General features: G+C 36.5%; 1 protein-coding gene across 1 annotated transcript; it reads left to right on the top strand.

Moving 5' to 3' along the window:
* The first annotated feature begins 3,022 nt into the window (after positions 1–3,022).
* Positions 3,023–12,888, top strand: LOC142353010 (uncharacterized). Its single transcript, XM_075405192.1, has 4 exons — positions 3,023–3,507; positions 3,577–3,866; positions 4,511–4,967; positions 9,368–12,888. The coding sequence occupies exons 1-4, from the start codon at positions 3,274–3,276 to the stop codon at positions 10,292–10,294; spliced, it is 1,908 nt and encodes a 635-aa protein (XP_075261307.1). The 5' UTR covers positions 3,023–3,273; the 3' UTR covers positions 10,295–12,888.
* Positions 12,889–13,277: the final 389 nt, after the last annotated feature.

Raw genomic sequence — 13,277 nt, 5'->3', positions numbered from 1 at the left:
TATTAGGTTTTTGGAACCCCTCACCAAAATTTTGTATCATAATTATACAATCGCTGCATGTAACTCGCTGTACCCAAATGTCGTCAAATTAGAAGACGGCAGTTTTCAACAATATGGAGAAACACTGAAGAAATTCGATAATGAAATATATCAATGGCCGATGAATAATGACTTGAATTCTAGTGATCAAAATCTACATCGCAGCCTCTTTTCCACACCAGATTTAAAAAAAGAGTCAAATTGCTTGAACAATACGCCATCAGTCGATAAGCGTTCCGAGACTAGGATGGAAAATACAATCATGACAATTTTGTACATTGGTACAACCAGTTTCAACAAGAAATTTTTTTATCAAAGGAAATAACGATTTTTCATAACTAAAAAGCTGAATGCTTATACGTTTGGTTAAAAGCTAAGGACATTGCTGTGTCAGTCTTAACAGTCGACCTCATATTCCAATTTGTGAAAAATTTTCCTAAATTGTTCATCTATTTAGGGTTAGTTATTAACGGAGCCTCCTGGCAACAACTGTTGCGGAATCTCGACTCTGTAACGGGAACAAGTATGTATAATCAACTACTCAAATTAATTAATAAGCGCCGAGAACAAAAGAAAATGATTGAAGAGAAAGAGTCCTTGAAAGAGTCGGTTGTGTAAAAAAAACTAAAATTAGCAGTCTTGAGTTCAAGACCGAAAAAAAAGAAAACAAGTTGTCTTGAGTTCAAGACCAAAAAAAATGAAAAAGAGTTGTCTTGAGGTCAAGACCAATAAAAATAAAGGAAAAGTCTTGAGATCAAGACTGAAAATATTGAGAAACTTTAGAAGCAAAAATGGTTTCTATTAAACATAGCAGGCAGCGAGACCCCACAAATTGGTGAAAATGTGTACTATATGCCGGATTTGTGGAAAGTTTTTTCGGAGATTTCCCCGGGAGTGTACCGAGTGGAATCTTGTCTGTCACGGAGTTGGAAGTTGTCTACACTAGAACTTCTGGCGCCTGCCAATATTCGGTCCCGAGCTCTGCTGACTGAAGTGGAACTGCAAAACCAGTGCGCGCAGTTAGAGAAGTTGAAGAGTACAAACTCTTTGCTCCAAAAGGATCTTGTCTAGCTTCGACGAAAAGTAGACAAACATTGCCACAAAGCCAAAGAGGCAACAAGAGAAGCATTGGGAAAACTGAGCGCCGAGTATGAGGCGCTAAGAGATAACCTAAAGGCGGCGGCAGCTAGAAATGCCGAACAAGAGCAGTCACTCGACTTAATTAAGCAGGAGTTGGCCGATCTAAAAGTCAAGGCTGATAAAAAAAAAGCGAAGCCATGGAGAAAATGGAGAAAGAGAATGGCCAATTGAGGTCAGAGCTTCGGCAGTTGGAAAACTATAACCAGTACTTGGCGAGTAAGTGCCGAAGTAAAAACACTATAATCGATAGACAAAAGCATTCTTTGAAGAACGAGAAAACCAAATCGAAGGCCACAGAAAAGTGTTTGCTCGAGATTCGGAGTAAAAGTGTATTGAACCGGCCTGCGACATTGGACGAGATTTTGTTGGTAAAAAGTTCTGCTTCAAAAGATTAGATAAAAAAACACTACCACAAAATGAGCTTTTTGACGCACCCTGATGCTGGGGGGGGGGATGAGGAGTTTTTCAAGACCATTAATCGAGCATACCAAATACTGATGAACGATGGGGCGCGAGAAGCGTACAACAATTTCGGGCTGGACGAGGCAGAGACAGTCATGAATGGCAAAATCTGATACCTAAACTTTTCATATGATAAAGTACAAGCTTTTCGTATTTTAAAACGTTCATGCATCAAGAGCTGTAAAATTTGTTCAATTTTTATGTGAGTGAGTGGCACACTCTACTCTTATTGAGAAGGGGACAGTGTGAGTGTCACACGTATATAAAAAAGATGTACTAAAAACCTTGGGTTTCAAGATCAAAGATTTAGTTTAAATTTTAATTTATTACCTGATTAATGACCGACACAATCTTGATAGGTGTCGACAAATTGAAATAGACAAAGCTCGGGCTTCGAGCAATATTAACAATTGTGACATATCAGTATTTACTTGGTTAATTTACCACGGTGATAGAACCGATATTGAGTACGGACAAGACTGAGGATAAAACTCATTCATTGCACACCAAACCTACCTTCAGAGTTAATCACTCTATTAGATCTTCATTTATTTGAAACCATTCTCTTCTGCTATTATCTACTTATTAATTAAACTCCAATCCTTTTATTTTGAACAAGTACCACGCTCAATTACTAAAGATAATAAATATTGCGCACTGGCGGCTGCTATATAAGGAACGTTTAGTCAAACTGAAAATTCTTCCCCCTATCTTTTTACTTCGAACTTCACAGCTTATTACTACTATGTGATCTCATAAACAATAAATACAACATTGTCATAGAAAAGTATATACATTTCAACAAATATAATCGGACGAGACAAGGCGCGAAATGTGAAATCAAACTTACGAAAAAACGATTATTCAAAAGCGGCGAAAATTTTTGGTCGAGAACAGCCTATCTCTATAATATTGTCAACAAACACACAGACCTTACAGACAACAAAAATATCGGGTCTGCGACATTTATTGGAAATTCTTTTTTAGAAGTTTTAAGGAAATTGACATGTGCAATTGGAGAATTTGCTGTCTGTGCAAAAACTGTAGCCCTATTTCGAAACTATCTCATTTATAACGATCAATAAGGGTGCTTCAACCCGTGCATTGCAGAAGCCTGAACTACTACTACTACTAAATGACCCTTTTGTTTCTTCTAGCTTTCCAAAACAAAAATTGCGCAGCCAAAATCTCTAAGTCCAAACACTTCTACAAACTTCTAAGAACTGGATTACCGCTGGACACCTCTCAAAAAGTCCGGTGAAAGGTTTCAGGTCCGTGCATCAATGCTACACGATTTCCTCAGAAGCTCCTCGAAAATGCGGAAATAAAAACAAGAAGTGGTTTACAAAACTATTTCTCGACCACTTTGCTATGTGCAACAACGATTTCATCGCCTAAAGACATGGCGGATCTTATGGTCCTGTGGGAGCTTTAATCTGTACTAAAAAATCAAGCCAGATGACTTTTGAAGGCTCATGCACTCGTAAATTCTCCAATGTCTATACTACTGCTAATACATATGTTACTACAACTCTTTACCGTGCTTATATTACTTTTTACTTCGTTTTGTTTTCAGGAACTTAATAATGTGATCTCAACTGTGTCTTGTTTAACGCTGTTTGTATCTCAGATATGTCATCTGAGGTTAAGAATGGTGGAGACCATGAGCAGAACTCAATTATTCGAAAATGCAGTGGTCCCGAAACCGCGTTCAATAACATTTCTAACAATGGAGGCGCAACAATTGGTTGTGTTATGCAGGTTAATTTGGGCCGGCCTATCACATGTGCAGATTTTATGTCACTCTTCGAGCTACTCTATCAAAAATATCAAATTCTGAGACTGCAATTCATATTGAAAAATAAGGTGAGACAGTGTTGAGAACCTGAACCAGGATTTGAGTACGAATTCTTCTTTAGTTTTTCCTTGTTTTAGTGTCTCTTCTGGCGGGAGGCATCCAGAGAAGAAACATTCAATGTTATTCAACTGGAGGAACTGCATGACAAGAAGAAGTTCACAGAAGAGTTCCTCTGCGATGAATTATGTGCACTCTATCCATATGGTTCTCAGCTTTGGTGCATTAGGTTTGGCCCACTTGCTGAAAGTTCCAGTGAATTTAGTATGCAGGCATATTCGAGCTTTCTTATCAGTTTCCGATGTAATCATGGGTTCTTAGATGGAGTTGGAGCTATGTCACTGTTCCAAGACTTTGGACACATAATCAGGTTTGCATTTCATTAGATTCACTATAATTGTTGGACTAGCGGTGAGTGTACGGAGAACAACGCTGAAGACTTCAAAATACAAGTTTAGTACCTTGGTAATGTGTATTTTTTCGTTCTAATATCAAGTAGTCAAATGAATTAAGAAAACGTAAAAATATAATCGGTATAAGACAGCTGATCGAGTTGAAAACTTAAACGTACTACTTCCAATACATTAGGAATATGAAAAGAGCCTTTCATCAACAGCTTAAATTACCTACGGCCAGCTATTGGATTAACAAGCGCACTAACCAAATAATTTTTGTAGGGAATGTTTCATCTGTTTCTTCCTCTAAACCATTCTTTAATCATGTATCGTTGAAGCGGAACTCACTATCATTGTACCTGCGAGATACAAGTGTAAGTTTACAGGCATGCAAAAGTCGATTGAAAATTTTTTGATAGACGAGTCAAAAGCAGTTCCTATCCAAAAAGCTAGCACATGGCGTGACTTCCGCTTCAAATGACCTGTGACCAGTTAAACTTCAATAAAAACTTTGTGTTTCTCCATAAATCATTTACACTTATTGTATCTTTAGCGACATCTATTCCTATACATTAATAGTGTTCTCTCTCTCTCTGATTATTTTTTTTACGCGTTTCAGTGAATACATTTCCACTCACAAACTTCCTGTTATTGAACCGATTGGGTTATCAGCTCCGTACGAAGACTTGGTTCCAGAAGCAAAATTTGTGTGGGTCCTCCGCCAATGTGCTTCTGTGGGAATTCGTTTCGTGGAGACTTTCACTTCCTTTAAGAAGAGTCTTCCTAACTACTACCCAGTGCAGAATATGCTACGGCTGGATAAGTTCAAACCCAGAACTTGGACTAGTGAAAAAGACAAGTCAGAAGTTTCAGGTGTTGCTTACCAGTACTTTGTTATGGACGAACGACACTTAGACCTCTTTCAGAAGTTCAGGAAAGAAAACCGACTATCGTTCAGTGGATTCTTGATGGCTCTTCTATCTATGGGAATGATGAAATATGCCTTTAAGGGATTCGAGTGGCCCACAAAATTGCTTGCATTCGACTGCCTGAGAGATACCAGAATGTATTTCAAAGTATGATTTTTCTGTATTTCTCAAGAGTCCGTAATTCAATGCCTACAAAATCAAGCCAATAGAATTAAAAGATATCTATATCTCAGAAAAACTTGTGATGTATTTTTTCAATTTGATTAATGGCCGCCGTCAGTTTCTCAAAGGATATTTAGGCGCTAAATAATTTAGGTGCTAAATTTTTAATAGCCGCACAGCGATAGCTGGGGCTATTATTGGCCTTCTCTTGGTTTTTTATTTCATGATTTTTGTTACGACCATATGACGTCACAGCCACTTTTTGTTCATTCGTGCATGCAATTTCAACTGAACTGCATGTGTGACGTCATTTTTCGCTCTTAGTGGAGCGAGTTTTTTGTTCATGCGCCTGATTAAATTTTTGGTCACACTTGACCTACCTCACTCTCAAAAATGACTTCATCAATTTGAAATTGACTTTTATTTACTTTAATTCAAAGAGAAGGTCAAATGGGTGTGTGTGTGTGTGTGTGTGTGTGTGTGTGTGTGTGTGTGTGTGTGTGTGTGTGTCACTCTAAATGAAGGTTATTTGAGAGCAGCTAAGAGGCAGCAAAAACTTATACGGATTTTTAATCAAAATATAACAGATCAGCCTTCAATGAAAAGACGAATTTTTTTGGTCGGTCTTACTGTTTTTTAGACTGCCGATCTACGAATCTATTGCGGCTATTTTCTGGCAATCTGCCAGCTATGTTTTATGATGTAGGTTTTTGTATGGCTTCTCGATTTCCCTAATGTCGACTATAGTTTTGTTTTAGTTATAGAAAATAGGCAAAATTTAAAGAAATTTTAAAATTTGTTTTTTTTTTGCCTTAGTCTTCTGCCTCTCGGAATATTTTTCTTTTGACTTCACTATTTTCGGAAAATATGAAAATTTAACAGATTTTCCCCTTTAATTCTTCTCTTTTTGATCGGTTTTTCTCCGTTTTGGAGATGTATAGCTCGTTATGTTTTACCCTCGCTTGTTAAACACAATTAAATCATACATGACAATCTATTATAAACATTCGTTTCCCAAAAAATTGCTTTTTCAACACTTTCGTTGAAATTTTTTTAAATGATTTGCTTTTCCCTATCGGGAATTTTGAAAGACAGGCATTTGAATCCACATTCCCATTAATAAGTGAATAACACATTTGTCTTGCTCTGCAATTAATTTGGTTTAAAAATATTGCTGAAATATTGCGCAGACTCATTCTAGCCTTCTCATTTGATGAGAAATTTCAGCAGCTTGTGACTAAAGTAAAAGCGCAGCCAGCAGATTTCCGGAAAATAGCAATCGCTGACCCCCTTCGAGGCCAACGGGATAGAAAAAGAAAGTCGAAAAACTTACAAATTTACCAACTTTTTCTGTGTCAAAAAGTATCTTTATTTGTGTTGTTCATTTTAAGTTAGATTACACAACTGTTCTGAATTCGGCTTCACAATTGAATGCTATTAGTCTTAAAAATGATGCCGTAAAGCAATCGCTTAAATGAACTTTGATAAACTAATGCACTATGACTTAATTGCCGCGTTTTTTCGGTTAATCCGGTTTCGCTTGATTTTACTACTTAGAACCTTACTTGATTCAACATATTGCGTAATTCATTTTGTAAAATGACAGAAATTCTATTCAGTTAAAACAGAGAGTGATGTAAATATGAAATCAAACTTGACTTATGTAAAACAAAAAGTGATCAGAAGTAAACTAATTTAAATGAAACACTTAAATGGCCGAAGCACTGATTACATGTTGCAAAATCGACTTACAGCAGCAGCTAACTGACAAGTGCGAGCCCAACATACAAAAAAAAATTCACATCTAATAAAAATATAAAAAATTGTTTTTCAAACTTTTGATTTCTGTTGATAGAATGAAAATCAAAAATTGTTTTCTTACAAGCGAGGGCGCAAGAAATGATAGATTTATTTCTTACTGGACTTTTTCCTGATACATAAGAAACGACAGGGAAAACAACAAAAACTTAAAAACTTGGAACACTAAAAAACTTTTGTTGAAATTTTGTTAATAATTTGTTGAAAATATTATCTTTAAAAAACAAGCCGTTGCCACTGCGGTCTTCAAAAGAATTTATCTGCTGAATAACAGCGATATTTAAAAAAGCGAAAGACAAAAATTCTTAAAGACATGAAACAGTCCTTGATGTTATTATCTTCAAAATCAATTTTCACTCGCTAAACAACTATTCAGTTTGTTATCTTTAAGCCTTAAAGAAATTCCATCGGCCCAAAAAAGTAAAAAAAAACAAGAAAAATGACAAAAATTCTTAACACATTGAGTGAATGGGCAAATTTTCTAAAACGTTGCCAATATTAAGTGTTTTTCAAACGGCTATACGATTTGAGGCGCAGAAGAGAGAGAGAGAGAGAGAGAGAGAGAGTGAGTGAGTGAGTGAGTGAGTGAGTGAGTGAGTGAGTGAGTGAGTGAGTGAGTGAGTGAGTGAGTGAGTGAGTGGCTTTCTGTTCATGTCGTTTTTTGAGAGAAAGCGAGACGGAGTAAAAAGTTATGGCTAAGCGATCAAAATTCTTTGATCAGGTACGGCTTCGAAGCAGGTCTTTAGTTTTAACACCTATTTCTTCAGTAAAAGGTGTTTCTCTCTATTGTCCCAAGTAGGAATAGTGTGTTTGGAACTATGTTAGGCCGTCTGAATGAAAAAGTTCCAGATTGGGTCAAATTTTCAGCTGATTTTTTTTACCCTTTCGCTTTTTTTTAGCAGTTTTCGCTTGCCTTTTCAGCAGTTTCTGTATTCCTCTTTAATTTTTTTATAGCATTTGGAGAGTTGGGTAATATATGTTTAGTTGTTCTACCAGTTTTATTGGTCTTTAAATTTTATTGATTTGATTTGAGTTGTTTTTATTGATGAAAATTTAGTAAATTTGAAAAGAAAATATGCAATTTTTGTCTGTTTTTGACTTTGTCTTTATTCTGACTCTATTCTCATCGCTGTAGTTTTGCTCTTTAACCTCATTTTTTTGGTCTCTGTTCTGATTTTTTTCTTGTTGGGGTAGTTTTGCTTGAGAGCTATTCTATAGGTGTTGCTACTATGAAGGCTAGATTTGGCAATTTTCACGGAAATAATTTCGACAACTTCCTAATTTTAGTCACGTTTTTGTTCGCGTGTTTTAATTATTATTCAGCTTTTCTGTGACAAGTATTGGCTGCATGACTGATATTGCAGAGGAGGAAATTATGTTTTCCTAGAGAGTATTGTTTTTCCAGTTTGTCTTTTGTCATTCCCTTTCCTCGATTTTCTCTATGAAAACATTTTTTTGATTGTCTGTCGCATGATATTTTGACGTAGGCAACTTTTTTTCAGAAGGTCTAAATGATTTTTCACAATATTTTTTTGGGTCGCTACTAAAAGTAATTTTTTTAGATGCGATTTCAGTTTTTGTCAGCTTTCTCATTTTCTGCTATTGTTCAAATATTGTTGTTCTGTTAACTTATTTAGAATGTTCATTAGGTCAGTGAAGTTGGTCAATTTTCTACTCCCGTACGTTTTGGTATTCTTCCGGCTATGTTTTGAAGTCAAATTTGATAAGTGATTTTGGTCACGCTGAAACAGGAAATGGAGCGAAAAGGCGTTCTGTTTTGCGGCGTCTAATTTTTTCACTCCATTTTCAAAGTATAATGTGAAAACGCTGAGATTAAAATTCACCTTCTGGATTGTGGGTTAATTGTTCACATGCGGCAATTTGAATTTGTTTTTTGCTTTTTAATTTTCGGTGGGTTTTTTTAGTGATTTTCCCAATCCGTTTATTGTGCATTCTAGGTCTATTCTTTTGTTTAGTCAATACAATTTCTTTGGACTGTGTCAGGACTTGTTCTGCTATGTTTTTTTTCATCGTCGAGATTTTTGTTACGTTCAAATGAGGTCACGTGTGTCTTTTCAATCACAAAATTGACTTTCTCACTCTCTTATATTGACTTTTATTTACTTTTTTAAGGAGATAATGTCAAGTGAGTGTGTGGCACTCTAACTGAACTGAAGTTTGTTTAAGAGCAGCTAATAGAAGCAGCAGTAAATTATACATATTCTTCATCAAAATAAAACTTCTGAGCAGTTATTGAAAAGAAATTTATTTTTTTTTTTAAAAAACCTTAGACTGCGGACCTACGAAGCTATCGTGGCTATTATCTGGCAATTTGCCAGCTGTTTAGTAGAAATGGATCGAGTTAGAACAGTTTCGGTCCTTTGTACATTATAGGTAAATTATAATTGTCTTACTCGACTGAAAGTTTTTATTTAACGATTGCGGTTGTTATATTTCCAGCCCAAAGTATTCAATATATTAAACTTTTCTCAATATTGTAAATCAGTGTACCTAAATGCTCACCTATGCTAATTGGAAAACTGTGGATTTCATTTGAATTGTTCTAGGACAGCTACGCGAATCGGACGAAGTATGTGACTAACTACATCGGCGCAACGATGCCTGTGCTGTTTTTGGCTCACGCCTTTAACGAGAAGAGATTCAAGAACAAGAGTAAACGACGGTCCACGACTGCAGGGACTACAGCAGCTGGTCAGAACGATGCGACTAATTTGACTGGCAGTTCTACTGCCCAGAACTTGACCTTTATAGCAGATTGCCTTACTGAATACTCGAAAACTCAGGGCAAAATCATAACGGAGATTATCAGGAAGCGATCAGCTAGCATGGTGACACTTAAATCAGTTGCTTACTATCTGCAGGCTTTTGCTGATCCTGTAAAAGCGAAACGGCTTTTCAGTTTGATCAAAAGCAAAGATTTCTCGGAAGGGCGCACGTCGTTCGCTGGCTTCTCAAATCTCGGTAGAGTTGATTCGGATCCCAAACATGTCGACATTCAATCTCTGATTGCGGCCATCGACATATCGAGATTTATTTACTGCATTAACTACATTGTGGTGACTGTGAAGAACAAAGTTCATATCACGACGAGTTACCCCACTGTTCTCTATTCTGATGAAGCCATGAGTGAATTAAACAGCGCAACTCAAGAAGTGATTGGCTTGGTACTTGATCGGTATGAAAGGACTCGAGAACAGTCTGCCAACACGAGTGGCAGTGGAGCCGCCAGTTCTTCAGTGACCGTAACTAAAAAGGCGGCCTCAAGCCCCGCAGCAGTTGATTCTACCTCGAAGCCAACCCCAAACATGAGAAGCGAAAAGCTGCAGTATCCTTTTGGTTGTTCTTCACAGAGCGACATTGACCGTCAGAATGCCATAACTACTGTGGGGGGTTCCAGGGTAACCTGTAATGACATCGAGCAGTTGCCGGTTGACGATTCAGACGATATTTGGTTTGTGCACGATGATGATTGATGTCAGTATGTATTGCTCCATCGTGCAGGTAGTTCTTGTTTCGAAGTTCTTGTCAGAAGCGATTAAATTATTAGTTTCAATTTGCGCCGTATCAGACATACATGTTTGAAATTATAATTATAAAGAAACAACAACTTGCCGATAAAGGACTAACAGCTGTAGTTGGACCTTCAACAATTTGTTTGAAAAAATAAACTTAATAACCGTAAAATTTTCAATGATGAGCCCCAGTAAAAAATATTGAAAAAGTATAGTTTCCACGGTTTGTTTTTGACAAGATCTTTTTCTATTCCTTTCATTGCCAAATTTTTACTGAATTCTTAGACTTGTTCGCTAATTTGAGTGTCGTTTAACCGATGTAATTTTCTCATTCATTGCTTCAAAAATTTGCGCAACTAAACGCTTCATTTTATTCCCACTAATTTGCATTCCAAAGGTGCTCTGATCAATCAGCTGCAATAGGCCTCATTTACTTAGAAATCCAATCATGATGAAATCATCGATGAAAAAAATTGTGCAATTTATATCACAATATTTCTCTGAATAGTGCAAGCATATGTATTTAGTCTATATTTATGTCACCATGACTTTTGTTGGCTTAATTTGACAAATGAACACTACTGCTAGTTTGCGGAACATGAAATACTGGATCAAATTAGCTTCATAGTAACCACTCTCCTATCACTCAAAAAATTAAAATGTCAAGACATCGTACGTTACCTTGAAGCGGTAAGTATCTCTTTTGCGGTCCAATGCTGGTAACAAATATATTTTTAAAACTAGTGTGCAATATTTATTTCGTCAAAGAATTAGAAGCTGTGGGCATTATTGCTGCTCCTTAAATGAGCAGCCACATAGTGGATTGTACCACCTCCTGTTGTTGGCTGAGAAGAATAGTATTTTGCGCTATTTATGCACGGTTAAACAGGTTACCTCGGGGGTTATTGTTCTTTTTAGTTACAAAAATTTAGTTTTGCATCTGGCGGTTGTGTTTAATTGTTCGCAAACAAAAATTGTCGCAATTAGATTAGTCCTGCTTGTCTTTTTCTTTTTTGATTTCATTTTTTGTACTACCAATTTTTTGTACGATCACCGAATTCTCGTCTTGAGAACGGAATAAACTGGTCAAGCCCTAGGGCATTTCGTCAACAAGCAGTTGTTTTTAGTACCTTGCTAGTCTCTAATCATGCAATTCAACGAAACATTGAGGAGACATTAATTCTTGATTTGAAGGGGGTGTTACGATGCAAAATTAGGCGTGAGATTACGATGCAAAAGAAAATTTTTAAGTGGTTTGGATCCCCCTCCGCCGTTAATGCACCTTACCGCCCCAAATCGCACCTTCTCGTCCCCACCCCATTTTCCCGCTCCCACCCAGTGAAGATAGGCTTGCAAATCTTAAACTATCGAAGCCACAACCTGGCTAATCGTTTGAAAGCAATTCGTCCGAACTTTCTCGGATATCGTCGATTTTTTTTGTGATTGGTGCTTGTGTTTTTCCCGATACTTGCAGTGGCTTGCTGATACTTCGTTTTTTGTCGAGTGTTTTTCAGGAAAAGATTAGTTTGGCTTTGACTTCCCGAGTAGTTTAGTCAGTGAAATTGAAAGTTTATAAAGTTGTCAATTGAAAAATTTCTTTGTTCACATAGATTCGGCAGCGTGGGTCTAGTTCTTTTCCGCAATTATTTGCAGCCCTCGTTTTTTCAGCTATTTTTCCTTCTCGTTTTCATCTAGACATATATCTTGAATTTATCTTAATATTTTTGTTGAATCATGAACACCTGTTAAGTTCATGTTCGCTTTCTAAAGCTTGTTTGTTCGGGATTCAAAAAATCCTCTAATTTGAAGATTACCAACTCGTGATGGCTTCTGATGCAAGACTGTGCAGCGTTCTATAATCAGCACCTAGCTTGTTAACTTAATGTATTTTCTTTTGCAATCTAAAAAACTCGGTGTCGAATTGATTATAAATGCAGGGAAGTTTATTAGATTTTGCAAGTTAATTGTTCTTTAATGCAACCCACATAGAATCTAACTAAAAGCATTAGATCGCCTGAATTCAAGATAAAATTATCTCTAAGTTCCCTAGAGTTTACAGTTATACCCTCCTAGGAATTTACCAACAAAAAATTTCGGTGTTTCTACCTAAAATTTGCTAAAAAAATTTTCAGGTAGGTTTAACTCGATTTTTTTGCAGGTGAAGTTCTGGGTAATTCTAAATACAATCTTCCTAAATTCTCTGAATTTTCAGGAACCAGTCTGGTCAGATATAATTGAAGCTTCTGTCGGGTGTGCAAAAAAATCGTGTGACCAAGTCATCAATTTTGCATTTTCCATTATTCCGTACTTATTACATGACTCTGCTCGCCATTGAAATAGTGCACAACTTAAACAAAACTTCTAAAATGAAGACGCCCACAGAGTTTCAAAAGTAGGACCAATGATGATGAAGTCCTCATTTTAAGATGAAGACTTCTCTAATTAGCAAACTGATAAGTTACATGATGAGTTACTCTTTTACATCAAGTGAAATAAATAAAAGAAGCTGCGGAAAAAAGAATGTGCATCCCAGATCCACTTTCCAAAACCGTGATTTTCCGTCGGTTCGTTTCCCATTTAAAAAGTCAATATCAGTTCCATTAGCATGGTTTTCAAATTTTAAGTCGAAGTTATTTATAAGTTAACACAATTACAACAGTAGCTTGAGATGAGAAACGAAACTTTTCATTTGTTTATGAATGTAATAATTCAGTTTTTTTAAATGAAAAAACTGGATGTTTTTATGTAACATTGCATGCATTTGGATGAGAACGCGGAGTTCACTGCACATATAAGACCACATGCACCTGAGCATAATTATTGAAAACTTCAAATAGAGGGAAAAAGCTGAGCAGAGTTAATTGAGAATGTATTAGCGAAAAAGCAGCACAAACTGCCATACGACGAGCAGATTGAAAAAGAGTAACAACTCCAACAGTGAAAT

Source organism: Convolutriloba macropyga, chromosome 14 (assembly GCF_964194025.1).
Source record: "Convolutriloba macropyga chromosome 14, txConMacr16.3, whole genome shotgun sequence".
Classification (NCBI taxonomy): domain Eukaryota; kingdom Metazoa; phylum Xenacoelomorpha; order Acoela; family Convolutidae; genus Convolutriloba; species Convolutriloba macropyga.
This window is presented reverse-complemented; position numbering and strand designations above follow the sequence as displayed.